The following is a 21,735-nucleotide window of genomic DNA, read 5'->3' as shown; positions in this document are numbered from 1 at the left end:
ATGTGTTAACCAGAAGAGGGTAGTGAGTATTTACAGTAGAATCTGGCTTCCTCTAAACCATCTGAAGAGGACAATAAAAGCAGCAAGGCCAAGTCCCATTTAAAAACTTGTTAGTGCCAGCTAGGCCAGGACTAATAAAAAAAGATTAAAACAAACTTCTTAGAACATGTCCATTTGCTCAAATATATGATGCCTGCCTGTTATATGCAGAACGCACTACTGCTGTTCTCCAACCCCCTATGTATTCTAAACCAAATCTGATATGGCTTGAGACTTTTATTTTTAAAGAATGACAAAAAAAGATTGGCATATATATATTTTATTTTACTTTATTAAATCTTACTAATATTCTGTAAGGGACAAACCAGATGAGTAGGCTATAGTGAAGAAATCTTATTTTGGAGAGTTAAGAAACCACTATGATACTTCCAGGTATTATCTTCAGTGATGCTTCTTATCTTTATTCAGGGAATTCAGGTAATATTCAGCTCCTACAGCTACCACAAATGCAGCAAATCCCCATTTGAATCCTTTAAAGAATACATCAAAAAAGGAAACAGGCTTTGCGAAGCCGCCCATGTATCTCCAAGCTTCATTGCTAGAAAAAAAAAAGGAAAAAATTATAATCATATACAATTGTGTGTATATACATTGAATATATTTAATTTTCATCTTTCTAATTGACTTAAATGCTACCCTACAGAAGATCATTTAAGTGAATCGCAACAGGAATCTTTCTGTGGCATAGGATAATTAAGTATATGCCCAAGTTTCACATATAAAATAGAAGAATGAACTCTTGATGGTTTCACATTTAAGAGTCATATGCCTCAGGATTTTACAAAACCCTCCAATGCAAGATTCACTTCAGCTTATCTGTCACAGGTCAGATGGACTCTGCCCACACTAGTCATTATAACATCATGGAAAGATGATGTTAGAGACTTGGTATTAATCTTTGGTATGCCACTTATATTAGATTCAAAATCTTGTAGGCTGGGCAAGATACTTAGCCTGTCATGGTCTGCTTCCTGTTCTATTCAATGATGATCATTATCTCCTTTATAATATCATAAAGATTAAACAGACTCATGCATGATATATTTTGGCAGAGGAGTATGGCGTATGTAACACTTGACATTATTGCTACTATTCAAAAGGATCTCTGCTTCTCCCTACCATAGCAGCCTGAATTTTAGACGACTGATATCCTGCTCTGATAAGCACAAGCCAGTGAAAAAAATCACGTTATGAAAAACAAAAACCATTTAACTCTAGAGATATGACTTAGGAAATACGAAAGCTAATTAAATCTAATTGAGATACCAAAACCAGACAAAGATGTTAGAAGAAAAGCAGCTACAGAATAATATCCCTCATGAACATAGATGCAAATATTCTTTTTTTCTTTTTGGGATGGAGTCTTGCTCTGTCACAGAGGCTGGAGAGAGAGCAGTGGCACAATCTCAGTTCACTGCAACCTCCACCTCCTGGATTCAAGTGATTCAACCACCTCAGCCTCCCGAGTAGCTGGGATTACAGGCACGCACTACCATGCCCTGCTAATTTTTGTTTGTTTGTTTGTTTATTTATTTATTTAGGACAGAGTCTCACACTGTTGCCTCACACTGTCGCCTGCCCTGGAGTGCAATGGCGCTATCTCGGCCAACTGCAACCTTCACCTCCTGGGTTCATGGGATTCTCCTGCCTCAGCCTCCCCAGTAGCTGGGATTACAGGCGCACACCACCACATCTGGCTAATTTTTTGTATTTTTAGTAGAGACGGGGTTTCACTATGTTGGCCAGACTGGTCTCGAACTCTAGACCTCGTGATTCGCCCACCTTGGCCTCCCAAAGTGCTGGGATTATAGGCATGAGCCACTGCACCTGGTCGTATTTTTTTTTTTTTTAGTAGAGATGGGGTTTCACCGTATTGGCCAGGCTGGTCTCAAACTCCTGACCTTGTGATCCACCTGCCCTGGACTCCCAAAGTGCTGGGATTACAGGCATAAGCCACTGTGCCTGGCCCATTTTTGTAATTTTAGTAGAGACAGGGTTTCGCCATGTTGGCCAGGCTGGTTTCGAACTTCCAGCCTCAAGTGATCCGCCTGCCTTGGCTTCCCAAAGTGCTGAGATTACACGCATGAGCCACCACACCTGGCGCAAATATTCTTAACAAAATTTTAGAAAATTGAATCCGGCAGGATATAAAAATGGTAATACATCATAATGAAGTAGGGTTCACTCCAGGAATGCAAGATTGGCTTGTATTTGAAAATAATAGAAGTAATTCGCCATATTAACAGAATAAAAAAGAAAAAACTATGAACATTTCAACAGATGCAGAAAAAGCATTTAACAAAATCCAATATCCATTAATGGTGATAACAGGATAGGCGTGGTGGCTCATGCCTGTAATCCTAGCACTTTGGAAGGTCAAGGTGTGTGGATCACCTGAGGTCGGGAGCTTGAGACCAGCCTGGCTAACATTTTAGTCTCTACTAAAAAAACAAAATTAGCCGGGTGTGGTGGTACATGCCTGTAATCCCAGCTACTCGGGAGGCTGAGGCAGGAGAATCGCTTGAACCCAGTAGGCGGAGATTGTGGTGAGCCAAGATCTCGCCATTGCACTCCAGCCTGGGAAACAAGAGCAAAATTTCGTCTCAAAATAAATAAAAAAAAAAAAAAAAACAAAAAAAAAAACAATAAAACGCTTAGTAATCTAGAAATAGAGAGAAATTCCTCATCTTGATAAAAGGCACCTAGGAGATCACTACAAGAAACATTATACTAAGTGGTGACCCACCAAATGTTTTCTGCCAGTTGGGAATAAGGCAAGGACATTCACCGCTTTCATTCAATATTATACTAGTGGTGTTAGCCAGTACAAAAATGGAAGAAAAAGAAATAAAAAGTTTACAGATTGAAAAGGAAGAAGTAACAATGTATTTGTAGACAGAATGATTGTTTATGAAGAACATTCTAACAAATCTGTAAAAAAAATCTACTTGAACTAAAAAGTGAATTTAGCAAGGTAATGAGATATAAAATCAACATACAAAAGTCAACTGTGTTTACAAGTATTAGCAATGAACAACTGGAAGTTGAGATTTTAAAATACTATTTACAATATCATCAAAAAATAAAATAATTCAGGCTGGGTGCTGTAGCTCAGATCTGTAATTCCAGCACTCTGAGAGGCTGAGGTGGTCAAATCATGTGAGCTCAGGATTTTGAGACCAGCTTGGGCAACACAGGAAAACCTCATCTCAACAAAAAATACAAAAATTAGCTGGGCATGGTGGCACACACCTGTAGTCCCAGCTACTTGGGAGGCTAAGGTGGGAGGATGATTTCAGCCCAGGAGGTAGAGGCTGCAATGAGCCAAAACTGCACCACTGCACTCCATCCTGGGCGACAGAGACTCTGTCTCCCAAACAAACAAACAAACAAAGCCAGGCATAATGGCTCACACCTGTAATCCTAGAACTTTGGGAAGCCGAAGCAAGTGGATCACTTGTCAGGAGTTCAAGACAAGCCTAGCCAACATGGTGAAACCCCATCTCTACTAAAAAAAATACAAAAATTAGGCCGGGCGCGGTGGCTCAAGCCTGTAATCCCAGCACTTTGGGAGGCTGAGACGGGCGGATCACAAGGTCAGGAGATCGAGACCATCCTGGCGAACAGGGTGAAACCCCGTCTCTACTAAAAATACAAAAAAAATCTAGCCGGGCGAGGTGGCGGGCGCCTGTAGTCCCAGCTACTTGGGAGGCTGAGGCAGGAGAATGGCGGGAACCCAGGAGGCGGAGCTTGCAGTGAGCTGAGATCCGGCCACTGCACTCCAGCCTGGGTGCCAGAGCAAGACTCCGCCTCAAAAAAAAAAAAAAAAAAAAAAAAAAAAAAAAAAAAAAAAAAAAAAAATTAGGCCTGGTGCGGTGGCTAATGCCTGTAATTCCAGCACTTTGGGAGGCCGCGGCGGGCGGATCATGAGGTCCGGATATCGAGACCATCCTGGCTAACGTGGTGAAACCCCACCTCTACTAAAAATTACAAAAAATTAGCTGGGCATGGTGGTAGGCGCCTGTAGGCCCAGCTACTCGCGAGGCTGAGGCAGGAGAATGGTATGAACCCAGGAGGCGGAGCTTGCAGTGAGCTGAGATCGTGCCATTGCACTCCAGCATGGGCAACAGAGACTCTGTTTAAAAAAAAAAAAAATAGGGCCGGGCGCGGTCAAGCCTGTAATCCCAGCACTTTGGGAGGCCGAGACGGGCGGATCACGAGGTCAGGAGATCGAGACCATCCTGGCTAACACGGTGAAACCCCATCTCTACTAAAAATACAAAAACTAGCCGGGCGAGGTGGCGGGCGCCTGTAGTCCCAGCTACTCGGGAGGCTGAGGCAGGAGAATGGCGTAAACCCGGGAGGCGGAGCTTGCAGTGAGCTGAGATCTGGCCACTGCACTCCAGTCTGGGCGACAGAGCGAGACTCCGCCTCAAAAAAAAAAAAAAAAAAAAAAATTTGCCGGGCGTGGTGGCACATGTCTATCTCAGCTACTACTCAGGAGGCTGAGGTAGAAGAATTGCTTGAACCCAGGAGGCAGAGGTTGCAGTTAGCCAAGATCATGCCACTGCACTCCAGCCTGGGCGACAGAGTGAGACTCTGTCTCCCAGAAAAAAAAAAAAAAATTAATAAAATAAATAATTAATTCAGTATAAATTAAATTTGTGCAAGACCTGTACATAAAGCAATAAAATACTGCTGAGAAAATGAACAAGACCTAAATTGCCCATGGACTATAAGACTTAATATTGTTAAGACATCAATTATCTCTAAATTTTTTGTTTTCTTTGTTTTAAGATGGAGTCTTACTCTGTTGCTCAGGCTGGAGTGCAATGGCACGATCTTGGTTCATTGTAAACTCCACCTCCCAGGTTCAAGTGATTCTCCTGCCTCAGCCTCCTGAGTAGCTGAGAGTACAGGCACCTGCTACCACACCTGCCTAATTTTTGTATTTTTAGTAGAGACAGGGTTCACCATGTTGCCCAGACTGGTCTTGAACACCTGACCTTAAGTGATCCATCCACCTCAGCCCCCCAAAGTGCTGGAATTACAGGCGTGAGCCACCATGCCCAGCCCCTAAATTGATGGGAATCTGATTCTATGTGGATGTGAAATAGATTCCCATTGTGAATATATGTGAAACAGATTCAATGTGATCCCAATTAAAATCCAAGCAGGGATTTTAATAGAAATTGTCAGGTTCATTCCAAAGTTTATATGTAAATGCAAAGGACCTAGAATAGCTAAAACAATTTTTTTTTAATTGGAGATCTTGGCTGGGCACAGTGGCTCACGCCTGTAATCCCAGCACTTTGAGAGGCCGAGGGAGGTAGATCACGAGGGTGGGAGATTGAGACCATCCTGGCTGACAGGGTGAAACCCCGTTTCTACTAAAAATACAAAAAATTAGCCGGGCGTGGTGGCGGGCGCCTGTAGTCCCAGCTACTTGTGAGGCTGAGGCAGGAGAATGGCGTGAACCCGGGAGGTGGAGCTGGCAGTGAGCTGAGACTGCACCACTGCACTCTAGCCTGGGCGGCACAGCGAGACTCCATCTCAAAAAAAAAAAAAAAAAAAAAGTTGGAGATCTTATGCTATGTGATTTAAAGACAATGTGGTATTGGCATAAGGGTGGACATATTAATGAGGGTAACAGAATAGAGTCCAGACATAGATCCCATAGATACAGTCAATTGATTTTTTTATATTCTTGAGACAAGGTCTCTCTCTGTTGCCCAGGCTGGAGTGCAGTGGCCAGATCTTGGCTCACTGCTACCTGGACATCCTGGGCTCAAATGATCTGCTCACCTAAGCCTCCTGAGTAGCTGGGACTACACGTGTGTGTCACCACATCTGGCAATTCTTAAAATTTTTTGTAGAGACAAAGTCTCCACGTACTGCCCAGGCTGGTTTCAAAATCCCAGGCTCAAGCGATCCGCCTGCCTTGGCCTCCCCATGTGCTGGAATTACAGGTGCGAGCCACCACCCTCATTGAGTGTCAAAAATCACTCAGTGGATTTTTGACAACATTCTTAAGGTAATTCAATGGAGGTACAACAGTCTTAATAAATGGTGCTGGAGCAACTTGATGCATATATGTAAAACTACTAACCTTCATCCTTACTTCATATGACACAAAAATGAACTCAAAACAGATCATAGAATGTAAGAACTATAAAAGCTTCTAGAAGAAAGCATAGAAGATAACCTTAGGGTGCAAAAAGCATACATTGTAAAATAAAAAAAATTGCTAAATTGTGAATTCATCAAAATTTAAAACTATCTGAAAGACATTATTATGAAAATAAAAAGACAAGCCACACTATGAGAAAAAACATCTGCAAACTTAAAAAAAATTTTAAAAATATCCTTGCACAGGGTCATACTAACTTCTCTGTATTACAATTGTAGTATACATGTTTCTGAAGCAAGCACCACAAAACTTTTATCTGATAAAAGACTTACACTTAAAACAGGTAAATTTTCTTATCTATAAACGATATCTCAATAAAGCTGATTTAAAAATTCTAATGTGGCTGGGTATAGTGGTTCACACCTGTAATCGTAACACTTTGGGAGGCCAAGGTGGGCAGATCGCTTCAGCTCAGGAGTTTGAGACCAGCCTGGGCAACATGGCGAAACCCTGCCTCTACTAAAAATACAAAAATTAGCTGGGCATGGTGGCCGTACCTGTAGTCCCAGCTACTAGGGAGGTTGGAGTGGGAGGATCGCTTAAGCTGGGAGATGGAGGTTGCTGTGAGTGCACCACTGCACTCCAGTCTGGGTGACAGAGTGAGACCCTGTCTCAAAACAAAAAACTTCAAAGTAGCTGGGCGTGGTGACTCATGCCTGTAATCCCAGCACTTTGGGAGGCCAAGGCAGGAGGATCACGATGTCAAGAGATAGAGACCATCTTGGCCAACATGGTGAAACCCCGTCTGTACTAAAAATACAAAAATTAGCTGGGCATGGTGGCGTGTGCCTGTAATCCCAGCTACTTGGGAGGCTGAGGCAAGAGAATCGCCTGAACCCGGGTGGCGGACGTTGCCGTGAGCCTAGATCGCACCACTGCACTCCAGCCTGGCAACACAGCAAAACTCCATCTCAAAAACAAAAACAAAAACAAAAACAAAAACCAGTAAATATTTTAGGCTTTGTGGGTAAAAGAGGTAAAACGGAAGCAATTATGTAGGTACATTTATAGGAAAACACACTTCCACAAATACCTTATTAATAAAATTCAAAATATAATAAGTGAGTACAATTTTTTTTGTAATACAGGTCTACTGACGAAAAAAATGGAACTCCCTAGCCGGGCGAGGTGGCGGGCGCCTGTAGTCCCAGCTACTCGGGAGGCTGAGGCAGGAGAATGGCGTGAACCCGGGAGGCGGAGCTTGCAGTGAGCTGAGATCCGGCCACTGCACTCTAGCCCGGGCGACAGAGCAAGACTCCGTCTCAAAAAAAAAAAAAAAAAAAAAAAAAAAGGAACTCCCATTTTGGGGGGTAACATTTTGCTTAACTGGGGCTCAAAGTAAAAAGCCATTTTTCATGATTCTCTAAGGAGAATACATTGAAAAGCAACATAGACACTTAATTTTCTAGGATACATTCTATCTAAATTGCTTAACTCATCTTACCGGCCCCATGGATCCCTTAGCCCTTTTGCAGCCAGCTTCTTCTGGATATCTTCTAATGGTGTCCCTTCTATCTTCCATTGTCTATAATCTGGAAGTTCCATTTTATGGTGTCCATGTTCATGTTCATGTCCATAGGCCATGTCTATAAGGAAAATATTAACACAAGTGAGATATATGCAAATTGTAGATATCAAATACCCAAATTTATTGTTTATGTTTTAAGGTGAAGCATTTAATATTAAAAAAAAAAAAGCCAATATAAATACTTGTAAATTTCAGTTAAAAGATTTTATAAAAGTGTCTTATTCCACAACCATGTTCACTGAGGAAATACACATACACAAAATATAAAAAAGAAAAATAATTGGCAATCCCACCACTCAGAGATAACCACTTACTATCTGGTTCTTTTCTTCATTATAACAATAGTAAACATTTATGGAGTCCTATGTGCCAGGTGTACTATGCTAAGATGCTTTATGTGTATTAACTCCATTACTTCTAAAACAACTCTTTGAACTTAAATTATGAGTTCCCCATTTTACAGATACGGACAATGAAACTCCAAGCAGTTAAGTAACTTTCCAAAGGTAACAAAAATAGTATAGCTGGGATTAGAAACTTGCAGTTTAGTTTCAGAACCCTGCTCCTAACTTATTATTATTATTATTACTTCTTTTTGAGACGGAGTCTTGCTCTGTCGCTCAGGCTAGAATGCAGTGGTGGATCTTGGCTCACTGCAAGCTCTGTCTCCCGGGTTCACGCCATTCTCCTGCCTCAGCCTCCCGGGTAGCTGGGACTACAGGCGCCTGCCACCACGCCCGGCTAATTTTTTGTATTTTTAGTGAAGACAGGGTTTCACCATGTTAGCCAGGATGGTCTCTATCTCCTGACCTCGTGATCTGCCCACCAAAGTGTTGGGATTACAGGTGTGAGTCAGCGCGCCCGGCCTCCTGCTAACTTCTAAGCAATATTGTTTTCCTTTTGAATCCTTTCTTTTTTTTTTTTTTTGAGACGGAGTCTCGCTCTGTTGCCCAGGCTGGAGTGCAGTGGCCGGATCTCAGCTCACTGCAAGCTCTGCCTCCCGGGTTCACGCCATTCTCCTGCCTCAGCCTCCCGAGTAGCTGGGACTACAGGCGCCCGCCACCTCGCCCGGCTAATTTTTTGTATTTTTTAGTAGAGACGGGGTTTCATCGTGTTAGCCAGGATGGTCTCGATCTCCTGACCTCGTGATCCGCCCATCTCGGCCTCCCAAAGTGCTGGGATTACAGGCTTGAGCCACAGCGCCCGGCCTGAATCCTTTCATAATGCATAAATATATATAACAAAAAGGTTATACACACTGTTTCAAAAATTTTTCTTTAGATGATTCTTTTAAAATGCAGTAATGCTTTTAAATACATATGATTACATGAAGGGTTTCTTTAAAGAGACAGATAGTAAATATTTTAGGCTTTGTGGGTAAAAGAGGTAAAATCGAGGCAATCATGTAGGTACATTTATAGGAAAACACACTTCCAGAAATACTTTATTGATAAAATTCAAAGTATAATACGTAACTGAGTACAATTTTGTTGTAATACCGGTCTACTGACGAAAAAATGGGACTCCCATTTTGGGGGGTAACATTTTGCTTAACTGGGGCTCAAAGTTAGTGATCCTTAGCATCAAAGTGATTACAAATGTTCATTTGTAAAAGCCATTCTTAGCTCATAGACCTAACAAAAATAGGCACTGGGCTGGATTTGGTCCACAGGCTGCAGTTTGCCGATCCCTGAACTGGGCCAACAGAGACCTTAGGACTCCTTTTTAATCAATAAATTTGCTTCCTTAAATAAAACATGTCCTCAATGGTTATATAAACACTTCAGTTTTACTAGTGTTATTTTAATATATAATATAAAAATAAATCAGCTCAGTCTTCATTTAAATTGCTAATTCAAATTAAGGGGTATGGTTTAATAACACTATACTATAATTTGTATAAGGTTGGCAGTAGCAATTCTTTTTTTTTTTTCAATTTTTATTTTTCCAAATTCTAATTACTTGGCAAACAGTAGCCATTCTATAATCACTGCTTTTCCAGAAGTAAAACCAAGTAATTATTACCATGATGTCCATATTTATAACTATGAACAGGCCCAATAAGGTAGGATTTCTTTTTTTTTTGAGACAGAGTTTTGCTCTTTTTGCCCAGACTGGAGTGCAATGGTGCGATCTCGGCTCACGGCAATCTCCACCTCCCACGTTCAAGTGATTCTCCTGCGTCAGTCTTCCGAGTAGCTGGGATTACAGGCGTGCGTCACCACGCCCAGCTAATTTTGTATTTTTAATAGAGATGGGGTTTCCCAATGTTGGTCAGGCTGGTCTCGAACTCCCGACCTCAGGTGATGTGACTGCCTCGGCCTCCCAAAGTGCTGGGATTATAGGCATGAGCCACTGCACCCGGCCTGGTAGGCTTTCTTATATTGTATCTTACAAGATAGAGGTAATTATTAGAAAGTGTATATTAAAGACACATTATTGCGAGGCTGAGGGATGAGAATCGAGTGAACCCAGGAGGCAGAGGTTACAGTGAGCCAAGATGGTCCCACCGCACTCCAGCCTGGGCAACAGAGCGAGATTCTGTCTCAAAAAATAAATAGTTCCGAGGGGGGGCGGAGCAAGATGGCCAAATTGGAACAGCTCCAGTCTCCAACTCCCAGCGTGAGTGACACAGAACACCGGTGATTTCTGCATTTTCAACTGAGGTACTGGGGTCATCTCACTAGGGAGTGCCGGACAATCGGTGCTGGTCAGCTGCTGCAGCCCAACCAGTGAGAGCTGAAGCAGGGCGAGGCATCGCCTCACCTGGGAAGCGCAAGGGGGAAGGGAATCCCTTTTCCTAGCCAGGGGAACTGAGACACACAACACCTGGAAAATCGGGTAACTCCCACCCCAATACTGCACTTTAAGCAAACGGGCACACCAGGAGATTTTATCCCATACCTGGCCGGGAAGGTTCCACGGCCACGGAGCCTCCCTCATTGCTAGCACAGCAGTCTGAGATCTAACTGCAAGGCAGCAGCAAGGCTGGGGGAGGGGCGCCCGCCATTGCTGAGGCTTAAGTAGGTAAACAAAGCTGCTGGGAAGCTCGAACTGGGTGGAGCTCACAGCAGCTCAAGGAAACCTGCCTGTCTCTGTAGAATCCACCTCTGGGGACAGGGCACAGCTAAACAACAACAACAACAAAAGCACCAGAAACCTCTGCAGACGCAAACGACTCTGTCTGACAGCTTTGAAGAGAGCAGTGGATCTCCCCACACGGAGGTTGAGATCTGAGAAGGGACAGACTGCCTGCTCAAGTGGGTTCCTGACCCCTGAGTAGCCTAACAGGGAGACATCCCCCACTAGGGGCAGTCTGACACCCCACACCTCACAGGGTGGAGTACACGCCTGAGAGGAAGCTTCCAAAGTAAGCATCAGACAGGTACACTCACGGTTCAGCAATATTCTATCTTCTGCAACCTCTGCTGCTGATACCCAGGCAAACAGGGTCTGGAGTGGACCTCAAGCAATCTCCAACAGACCTGCAGCTGAGGGTCCTGACTGTTAGAAGGAAAACTATCAAACAGGAAGGACACCTATACCAAAACCCGATCAGTACGTCATCATCATCAAAGACCAGAGGCAGATAAAACCACAAAGATGGGGAAAAAGCAGGGCAGAAAAGCTGGAAATTCAAAAAATAAGAGCGCATCTCCCCCTGCAAAGGAGCGCAGCTCATCGCCAGCAACAGATCGAAGCTGGTCAGAGAATGACTTTGACGAGATGAGAGAAGAAGGCTTCAGTCCATCAAACTTCTCAGAGCTAAAGGAGGAATTACGTACTCAGCGCAAAGAAACTAAAAATCTTGAAAAAAGAGTGGAAGAATTGACAGCTAGAATAATTAATGCAGAGAAGGTCATAAACGAAATGACAGAGATGAAAACCATGACACGAGAAATACGTGACAGATGCACAAGCTTCAGTAACCGACTCGATCAACTGGAAGAAAGAGTATCAGCGACTGAGGATCAAATGAATGAAACGAAGCGAGAAGAGAAACCAAAAGAAAAAAGAAGAAAAAGAAATGAACAAAGCCTGCAAGAAGTATGGGATTATGTAAAAAGACCAAATCTACGTCTGATTGGGGTGCCTGAAAGTGAGGGAGAAAATGGAACCAAGTTGGAAAACACTCTTCAGGATATCATCCAGGAGAACTTCCCCAACCTAGTAAGGCAGGCCAACATTCAAATTCAGGAAATACAGAGAACGCCACAAAGATACTCCTCAAGAAGAGCAACTCCAAGACACATAATTGCCAGATTCACCAAAGTTGAAATGAAGGAAAAAATGTTAAGGGCAGCCAGAGAGAAAGGTCGGGTTACCCACAAAGGGAAGCCCATCAGACTAACAGCAGATCTCTCGGCAGAAACTCCACAAGCCAGAAGAGAGTGGGGGCCAATATTCAACATTCTTGAAGAAAAGAATTTTAAACCCAGAATTTCATATCCAGCCAAACTAAGTTTCATAAGTGAAGGAGAAATAAAATCCTTTACAGATAAGCAAATGCTTAGAGATTTTGTCACCACCAGGCCTGCCTTACAAGAGACCCTGAAGGAAGCCCTAAACATGGAAAGGAACAACCAGTACCAGCCATTGCAAAAACATGCCAAAATGTAAATACCATCAAGGCTAGGAAGACACTGCATCAAATAACGAGCAAAATAACCAGTTAATATCATAATGGCAGGATCAAGTTCACACATAACAATATTAACCTTAAATGTTAATGGACTAAATGCTCCAATTAAAAGACACAGACTGGCAAACTGGATCAAGAGATCAAGAGTCAAGACCCATCAGTCTGCTGTATTCAGGAGACCCATCTCACATGCAGAGACATACATAGGCTCAAAATAAAGGGATGGAGGAAGATCTACCGAGCAAATGGAGAACAAATAAAAGCAGGGGTTGCAATCCTAGTCTCTGATAAAACAGACTTTAAACCATCAAAGATCAAAAGAGACAAAGAAGGCCATTACATAATGGTAAAGGGATCAATTCAACAGGAAGAGCTAACTATCTTAAATATATATGCACCCAATACAGGAGCACCCAGATTCATAAAGCAAGTCAGAGACTTACAAAGAGACTTAGACTCCCATACAATAATAATGGGAGACTTCAACACTCCACTGTCAACATTAGACAGATCAACTACATGGAAACTGAACAACCTGCTCCTGAATGACTACTGGGTACATAACGAGATGAAGGCGGAAATAAAGATGTTCTTTGAAACCAACGAGAACAAAGATACAACATACCAGAATCTCTGGACACATTTAAAGAGACAGAAAGTTAACAAGGATATCCAGGAATTGAACTCATCTCTGCACCAAGCGGACCTAATAGACATCTATAGAACTCTCCACCCCAAACCAACAAAATATACATTCTTCTCAGCACATTGCACTTATTCCAAAATTGACCACATAATTGGAAGTAAAGCACTCCTCAGCAAATGTAAAAGAACACAAATTATAACAAACTGTCTCTCAGACCACAGTGCAATCAAACTAGAACTCAGGACTAAGAAACTCAATCAAAACCGCTCAACTGCATGGAAACTGAACAACCTGCTCCTGAATGACTACTGGGTACATAACGAAATGAAGGCAGAAATAAAGATGTTCTTTGAAACCAATGAGAACAAAGATACAACATACCATAATCTCTGGGACACATTTAAAGCAGTGTGTAGAGGGAAATTTATAGCACTAAATGCCCACAAGAGAAAGCTGGAAAGATCTAAAATTGACACTCTTAACATCACAATTAAAAGAATTAGAGAGGCAAGAGCAAACACATTCAAAAGCTAGCAGAAGGCAAGAAATAACTAAGATCAGAGCAGAACTGAAGGAGATAGAGACACAAAAAACCCTCCAAAAAATCAATGAATCCAGGAGTTGGTTTTTCGAAAAGATCAACAAAATTGACAGACCGCTAGCAAGACTAATAAAGAAGAAAAGAGAGAAGAATCAAATAGACGCAATAAAATATGATAAAGGGGATATCACCACCGACCCCACAGAAATACAAACTACCATCAGAGAATACTATAAACACCTCTACGCAAATCAACTAGAAAATCTAGAAGAAATGGATAATTTCCTGGACACTTACACTCTTCCAAGACTAAACCAGGAAGAAGTTGAATCCCTGAATAGACCAATAGCAGGCTCTGAAATTGAGGCAATAATTAATAGCCTACCAACCAAAAAAAGTCCAGGACCAGATGGATTCACAGCTGAATTCTACCAGAGGTACAAGGAGGAGCTGGTACCATTCCTCCTGAAACTATTCCAATCAATAGAAAAAGAGGGAATCCTCCCTAACTCATTTTATGAGGCCAACATCATCCTGATACCAAAGCCTGGCAGAGACACAACAAAAAAAGAGAATTTTAGACCAATATCCCTGATGAACATCGATGCAAAAATCCTCAATAATATTGGCAAACTGAATTCAGCAGCACATCAAAAAGCTTATCCACCATGATCAAGTGGGCTTCATCCCTGGGATACAAGGCTGGTTCAACATTCGCAAATCAATAAACATAATCCAGCATATAAACAGAACCAAAGACAAGAACCACATGATTATCTCAATAGATGCAGAAAAGGCTTTTGACAAAATTCAACAGCCCTTCATGCTAAAAACGCTCAATAAATTCGGTATTGATGGAACGTACCTCAAAATATTAAGAGCTATTTATGACAAACCCACAGCCAATATCATACTGAATGGGCAAAAACTGGAAAAATTCCCTTTAAAAACTGGCACAAGACAGGGATGCCCTCTCTCACCGCTCCTATTCAACATAGTGTTAGAAGTTCTGGCTAGGGCAATCAGGCAAGAGAAAGAAATAAAGGGTATTCAGTTAGGAAAAGAAGTCAAATTGTCCCTGTTTGCAGATGACATGATTGTATATTTAGAAAACCCCATTGTCTCAGCCCAAAATCTCCTTAAGCTGATAAACAACTTCAGCAAAGTCTCAGGATATAAAATTAATGTGCAAAAATCACAAGCATTTTCATACACCAGTAACAGACAAACAGAGAGCCAAATCATGAATGCACTTCCATTCAAAATTGCTTCAAAGAGAATAAAATACCTAGGAATCCAACTTACAAGGGACGTAAAGGACCTCTTCAAGGAGAACTACAAACCACTGCTCAGTGAAATAAAAGAGGACACAAACAAATGGAAGAACATACCATGCTCATGGATAGGAAGAATCAATATCGTGAAAATGGCCATACTGCCCAAGGTTATTTATAGATTCAATGCCATCCCCATCAAGCTACCAATGAGTTTCTTCACAGAATTGGAAAAAACTGCTTTAAAGTTCATATGGAACCAAAAAAGAGCCCGCATTGCCAAGACAATCCTAAGTCAAAAGAACAAAGCTGGAGGCATCACGCTACCTGACTTCAAACTATACTACAAGGCTACAGTAACCAAAACAGCATTGTACTGGTACCAAAACAGAGATATAGACCAATGGAACAGAACAGAGTCCTCAGAAATAATACCACACATCTACAGCCAGCTGATCTTTGACAAACCTGAGAGAAACAAGAAATGGGGAAAGGATTCCCTATTTAATAAATGGTGCTGGGAAAATTGGCTAGCCATAAGTAGAAAGCTGAAACTGGATCCTTTCCTTACTCCTTATACGAAAATTAATTCAAGATGGATTAGAGACTTAAATGTTAGACCTAATACCATAAAAACCCTTGAAGAAAACCTAGGTAGTACCATTCAGGACATAGGCATGGGCAAGGACTTCATGTCTAAAACACCAAAAGCAATGGCAGCAAAAGCCAAAATTGACAAACAGGATCTAATTAAACTAAAGAGCTTCTGCACAGAAAAAGAAACTACCATCAGAGTCAACAGGCCACCTACAGAATGGGAGAAAATTTTTGCAATCTACTCATCTGACAAAGGGCTGATATCCAGAACCTACAAAGAACTCAAACAAATTTACAAGAAAAAAACAAACAACCCCATCAAAAAGTGGGCAAAGGATATGAACAGACATTTCTCAAAAGCAGACATTCATACAGCCAACAGACACATGAAAAAATGCTCATCACCACTTGCCATCAGAGAAACGCAAATCAAAACCACAATGAGATACCATCTCACACCAGTTAGAATGGCAATCATTAAAAAGTCAGGAAACAACAGGTGCTGGAGAGGATGTGGAGAAATAGGAACACTTTTACACTGTTGGTGGGATTGTAAACTAGTTCAACCATTATGGAAAACAGTATGGCAATTCCTCAGGGATCTAGAACTAGATGTACCATATGACCCAGCCATCCCACTACTGGGCATATACCCAAAGGATTATAAATCATGCTGCTATAAAGACACATGTACACGTATGTTTATTGTGGCACTATTCACAATAGCAAAGACTTGGAATCAACCCAAATGTCCATCTGTGACAGACTGGATTAAGAAAATGTGGCACATATACACCATGGAATACTATGCAGCCATAAAAAAGGATGAGTTTGCATCCTTTGTAGGGACATGGATGCAGCTGGAAACCATCATTCTTAGCAAACTATCACAAGAACAGAAAACCAAACACCGCATGTTCTCACTCATAGGTGGGAACTGAACAATGAGATCACTTGGACTCGGGAAGGGGAACATCACACACCGGGGCCTATCATGGGGAGGGGGGAGGGGGGAGGGGGAAGGGATTGCATTGGGAGTTATACCTGATATAAATGACGAATTGATGGGTGCTGATGAGTTGATGGGTGCAGCACACCAACATGGCACAAGTATACATATGTAACAAACCTGCACGTTATGCACATGTATCCTAGAACTTAAAGTATAAAAAAAAAAAAAGTTCCAAGATATGAGGAAAAAATTGTACATACTAACTGTGAAAAACCAACACATTATTATTTGTAAACATGTTAAGATACTAAAAAAACATTATGTTGATGATTTTGACATTTAATTTTATATATATGTATGTTTTTTTTTTAAAGATAGAGGGTCTTGCGCTGGATCATAGCTCACTGCAGCCTTAAACTCCTGGGCTCAAGTGATTGTCCTGCCTCAGCCTCCTGAGTAGCTAGGACTACAGGAGCGTGCACAACATCTGGCTAATTTTTAAATGTTTTATAGCGATGGAACCTCCCTATGTTGTCCAGCCTGGTCTCAAACTCCTGGCCTCAAATGATCCTCGATCCTCTGGCATATGCCTCCCAAAATGCTGGGATTACAGTGGGGTTACAACCATGCCCAGGAGGATTTTCACATTTAAATAAAAATGAAAATCAATACTCTCAAACACAATTTAAACCTACAACATAACTCTGATTGAAACATTTAACCCATTATTACTTGGTAGATTCAATAAAATGAAGGAAAAAATTATGGTGTCAGATTTCAGACTGACTTTTGAGACTGAATACATTTATTACAAAAGAAGACCATTACAAGTGCTTATTTACAATGATAATGTCTTGGCTTCCGCATACCATGTTTTCAAAAAATCTTTTTTAAAATAAGGTTTCCTTTTAAAAATGCTTAAAGAGATTACAAGACAAACCCTTATTTTGGCAAATGTCAAGTCTAGAATATTAACCTGAGGATCAATGTATTTGGAAGAGTATAAAACAAAGGGTCAAGAATTTTGATAAAATAGTTTTTGAAAATAAAAGTTGAAACATTACCATGGTATAAAGACTATTTTGAAATTATAATACTACTGTGCTTAAACTATTAAGTAATTTGAAAGATAAATCTTTGAAAGAAAACATGAAAGTATACATACCCTCATTTCTCCTATACAAATTTATTTATAAATACATTCAATGTATTTTCTCTTCTAGCTAATTATTTCAGAAGTATCCTTTTCATAGGAATTTACTAAATATAAATTTAAATGACTTTTCAAAAAGAGCAGAAAGTTGAAAACACTATCTCTAGGAAACCTTTCATTTTCTTTTTTCTTTTTCAGTTTTTTTACAAACAGGATCTTCCTATGTTGCCCAGGCTGCTGTTGAACTCCTGGCCTCAAGCATTCCTCCCTCCTTGGCCTCCTAAAATATCGGGATTACAGGCGTGAGCCATGGCACCTGGCCTATTTTTCTTTTTAAACTTATTTCTATTTCCAAATAGCTATAAATCAAACAATGATATCGTGATCATGTACAGTAAGAGCTTGAAATTCTCCTACTTTGCACTAGTAAAAGTAAAATCCAAGGCAAATCGCTTAATTTCCCTGAACTTCAGTTTCTTCATATAACATGAGGATAAAACTTACCTTGCAAGATTGTTGAGAGCTGAGGAAAACACATTGTGATGTACTTTCTACTTTCACACTTAGGTGGTGAGAATGCAACTTAGCACAACCATTCTGAAAAACTGGCATGACCTAGAAAAGCTGAACATGGCCGGGCGCAGTGGCACATGCCTGTAATCCCAGCACTTTGGGAGGCTGAGGCAGGTGGATCACTTGAGGCCAGGAGTTGAGACCAGCCTGGCCAACATGGGGAAACCCCGTCTCTACTAAAAATACAAAAATTAGCCAGGTGTGGTGGCACACACCTGTAGTCCCAGCTACTCAGGAGGCTGAGGCAGGAGAATCACTTGAAACCAAGAGGTGGAGGTTGCAGTGAGCCGAGACTGCACCACCGCACTCCAGCCTGGGTGACAGAGTGAGACTCTATCTCAAAAAAAAAAAAAAAAAAAGAAAAGAAAAAAGAAAAGCTGAACATATGAATACCTTATGGCCATCAATTCCACTCCTAGTATATATTCTAGATAGATACCATCCAATATGGTAGCCACTAGCACTTGAAATGTGGCTGGTACAATTGCGAACTGGGTATTTTAATTTAATTTTAATTAATTTAATCTCAAAACAGATGATCAAATTGTTATTAGAAAATATTAAAGTGTCTTTGGAGGCCAGGCATGGTGGCTTACGCCTGTAATACCAGCACTTTGAGAGGCTGAGGCAGGTGGAACACCTGAGGTCAGGAGTTCAATAAAAGCCTAACCAACATGGCAAAACCCCATCTCTACTAAAAATAAAATTAGTTGGGCATGGTAGTGTATGCCAGTAGTTCCAGCTACTAGGGAGGGTGAGACAGGAGAATCACTTGACCCTGGGAGGTGAAGGTTGCACTGTGCTGAGATCGCACCACTCACTCCAGCGTGGGCGACAGAGTGAGACTCTGTCTCAAAAAATAAATAAATAAATAAAAATAAAATAAAATATATAAATAAATAAAATAAAGTGTCTTTGGAACAATTTGGATATATGAATTTATCAACTGTAAATCTTATAATCACAGATCAAAGGTTTCCATTTATGGAATATAAAAAATATATTTAAAATATTTTCTTAGAGACATCAAGACTCTTGTCTCTAAAAAAACAAAAAAAAATTTTTTTTTTTGAGATAGCCTCACTCTGTCGCCAGGCTGGAGTACAACGGGTGGTGGGATCTCGACTCACTGCAACCTCCGCCTCCTGGGTTCTAGTGATTCTCCTGCCTCAGCCTCCCGAGTAGCTGGGATTATAGGCGTGCACCACCACACACGGCTAATTTTTTGTACTTTTAGTAGAGACGGGGTTTCACCATGTTGGTCAGGATGGTCTCGATCTGCAGACCTAATTATCCACCTGCCTCGGCCACTCAAAGTGTTGGGATTACAGACGTGAGCCATCATGCCCAGCCTAAGAAATATGTTTTTATTTATTTATTTATTTTTATTTATTTATTTTTTTTCTCTACTGTCCTTATTAATCAAAAACGCCTAAGGGATAAAGAAGCACATGCTCCCTAGCCAACGCTGACGGAACACACCCCGAGAACTGGTGCGGTCGGACCCACTTTTCCCGCGAAAACTATTTTTATTTTTTGAGATGGAGTCTCGCTCTGTCGCAGGGGCTGGAGTGCAGTGGCTGGCTCTCAGCTCACTGCAAGCTCCGCCTCCCGGGTTTACGCCATTCTCCAGCCTCAGCCTCCCGAGTAGCTGGGACTACAGGCGCCAGCCACCTCACCCGGCTAGCTTTTTTTTTGTATTTTTTAGTAGAGACGGGGTTTCACCATGTTAGCCAGGATGGTCTCGAACTCCTGACCTCGTGATCCGCCCGTCTCGGCCTCCCAAAGTGCTGGAATTACAGGCTTGAGCCATCGCGCCCGGCCAGAAATATATTTTTAAAACAATCTTTATAGCCACATTGTTTATTCTGTCTCCCAACTGCAAACAACCCAAATGTCCAATAACAACAGAAGCGATTATGGTGTAGTCACACTATATATTATACAACCAAAAACTACATGCAAAAGTATGACTGAATCTTCACAAACATAATAATGAGCAAGGGGTGAGTCAGAAAAAAAATACACATGCATTCACATCCCATTTATATAAATTGAAACGCCTAACAATTCACTTTTTAGGAATTCATCATAGACGGAAAAATTAAAGTAAAACAAGTGAGTGCTTAGCACAAGTCAGGATAATGGTTACCTCTTGGTGGAGGAGATGGAATCACAGAAACATACAGGCAGCTTCTAACGCAGTGTTTTTCAACCAATTTTTAATTATTGTCCCTGTAAGGAACCTTTCTAGACATTTTATTCCTAATCACAACACTCCCACCATGAAAATTTAACACTACATATATACTATATATCTGTTTATATACTGTGGCCCTTTGGAGGGACACAACTCATTGTAGTAACTAAGACCTACTACCCCAGCCCCACCAATTTTCACCCCCCTGAAATGCAAAATCACCCCTGTTAAGAATGCATGTTCTAAGGTATTGGCAATGCTTTATTTTCTAATCTAAGAGGTGGTTAGGGGAGTGTCTGCTTCTGTTAGCTATAATTTTTAAAAATGTATGTTTTATACACCCTTCTGTATGTATACTTGACAATAAAAAATAAAATTAGAAAAATTGACTTAAATTGTGCTGAGGACTGAAAAATGGTGGTTATTTCCGTTTCAGAGCAGCTGAAATAACAGTAAGGAAATTAAATAAAGAAAAAAATGCAACCAAAAATTTTAAAACCTATCTATCTGTGTCTGAAGTGAATCTAAAAGTCTGATGAAGGTCAACTTCCACTAAAGGAAGCTGGCTCTAAGAAGATGTGTGCTGGTATCCTTTGCCTAAGAAAGAAATAAGAATATAATGCCACTTCCACTACGTGCAATTTTAGTTTACCGAAGACTATCAAGTATATATTTTAACTTCCTCGTATTTAAAAAACTGTGATTATATGAATATTAGGAAATAAAAAACAAATGAACTATTTTATTTTTACTGATGCTGTTCTTCTGCCTTTGTTCTATTCAAAGCCAAACAAAGATAATTTTGCGTGTGGCAAAGGCGGGAAAAAGCACTTCTATGTAACAACTACAGTAATGCTCACTGAATCCTCCAACCACCCCTCCCTACCCCAACTTAAACTAAGACTTCATTAGTTCTCGCCTGCTAGTTCTTCGATCTCCCTTCCAGCCTCCCATCCTTCTCCATTTATTTAGTCTCTCCTTTTCTACACTCCCCAGAATAGAATCTAGCTCTTAATCCTAATCAACGGGTCTCCCACCAACTCCCTAATTTACCTGACTGCAATCTGACCTCTCAGGACACTCAACTCTGCAACCGGAACCAACCGGAAGCGGAGGTTGTCACCTCGAGTTTCTCACGGCAGGAAAGCGGAGAAGCCGCTTAACGTTCCGGTACTGGGTTAGAGATTCCTAAATCAGGAAGAGATTACATGAAGGAGGCTGGAAGTCGATTATCTTCCCCACATATGTGCATCTTCAATCTGACTGAGGTAACAGATACTGTAGAAGAGAGAAGGGCAGGGAAGAGAACATGTTCTTCTTGCTTGGGGACGGAACCCTTAGACACAGCACAGCGGGCAGGGCCGCGGACATACTGCAGC

The 21,735-nt window shown here is 41.3% G+C and overlaps 1 protein-coding gene across 3 annotated transcripts; it reads right to left on the bottom strand.

Annotated features, from left to right (window-relative positions):
• Nucleotides 1-303: 303 nt before the first annotated feature.
• On the bottom strand, nt 304-21,725 carry NDUFB3 (NADH:ubiquinone oxidoreductase subunit B3). 3 transcript variants are annotated; one of them, XM_030916355.1, is made up of 4 exons: nt 21,410-21,661; nt 20,309-20,402; nt 7,695-7,836; nt 304-598 (listed from the first exon to the last, which is right to left on the bottom strand). In XM_030916355.1, the coding sequence occupies exons 3-4, from the start codon at nt 7,832-7,834 to the stop codon at nt 442-444; spliced, it is 297 nt and encodes a 98-aa protein (XP_030772215.1). In that variant the 5' UTR covers nt 7,835-7,836; nt 20,309-20,402; nt 21,410-21,661; the 3' UTR covers nt 304-441. The 3 variants fall into 3 exon arrangements, with proteins under 3 accessions (XP_030772215.1, XP_030772214.1, XP_010373793.1); XM_030916354.1 differs by having other exon boundaries at nt 20,309-20,391; XM_010375491.2 differs by lacking the exon at nt 20,309-20,402 and having other exon boundaries at nt 21,410-21,725.
• Between the last annotated feature and the right edge of the window lie 10 nt (nt 21,726-21,735).

The sequence above is a fragment of the Rhinopithecus roxellana genome, chromosome 14 (assembly GCF_007565055.1).
Source record: "Rhinopithecus roxellana isolate Shanxi Qingling chromosome 14, ASM756505v1, whole genome shotgun sequence".
In the NCBI taxonomy this organism is placed as follows: domain Eukaryota; kingdom Metazoa; phylum Chordata; class Mammalia; order Primates; family Cercopithecidae; genus Rhinopithecus; species Rhinopithecus roxellana.
The sequence above is the reverse complement of the archived record's forward strand: the minus strand, read 5'-3'. Positions and strand labels throughout refer to the sequence as shown.

Bases quoted from the DNA above. Each gene is read 5' to 3' on its own strand.
- NDUFB3 (XM_010375491.2), bottom strand. From the start codon at position 7,834: ATGGCCTATGGACATGAACATGAACATGGACACCATAAAATGGAACTT. The intron at 599-7,694 runs GTAAGATGAGTT...TTTTTTTTCTAG, and splicing joins CTAAGGGATCCATGGGGCCG to CAATGAAGCTTGGAGATACA.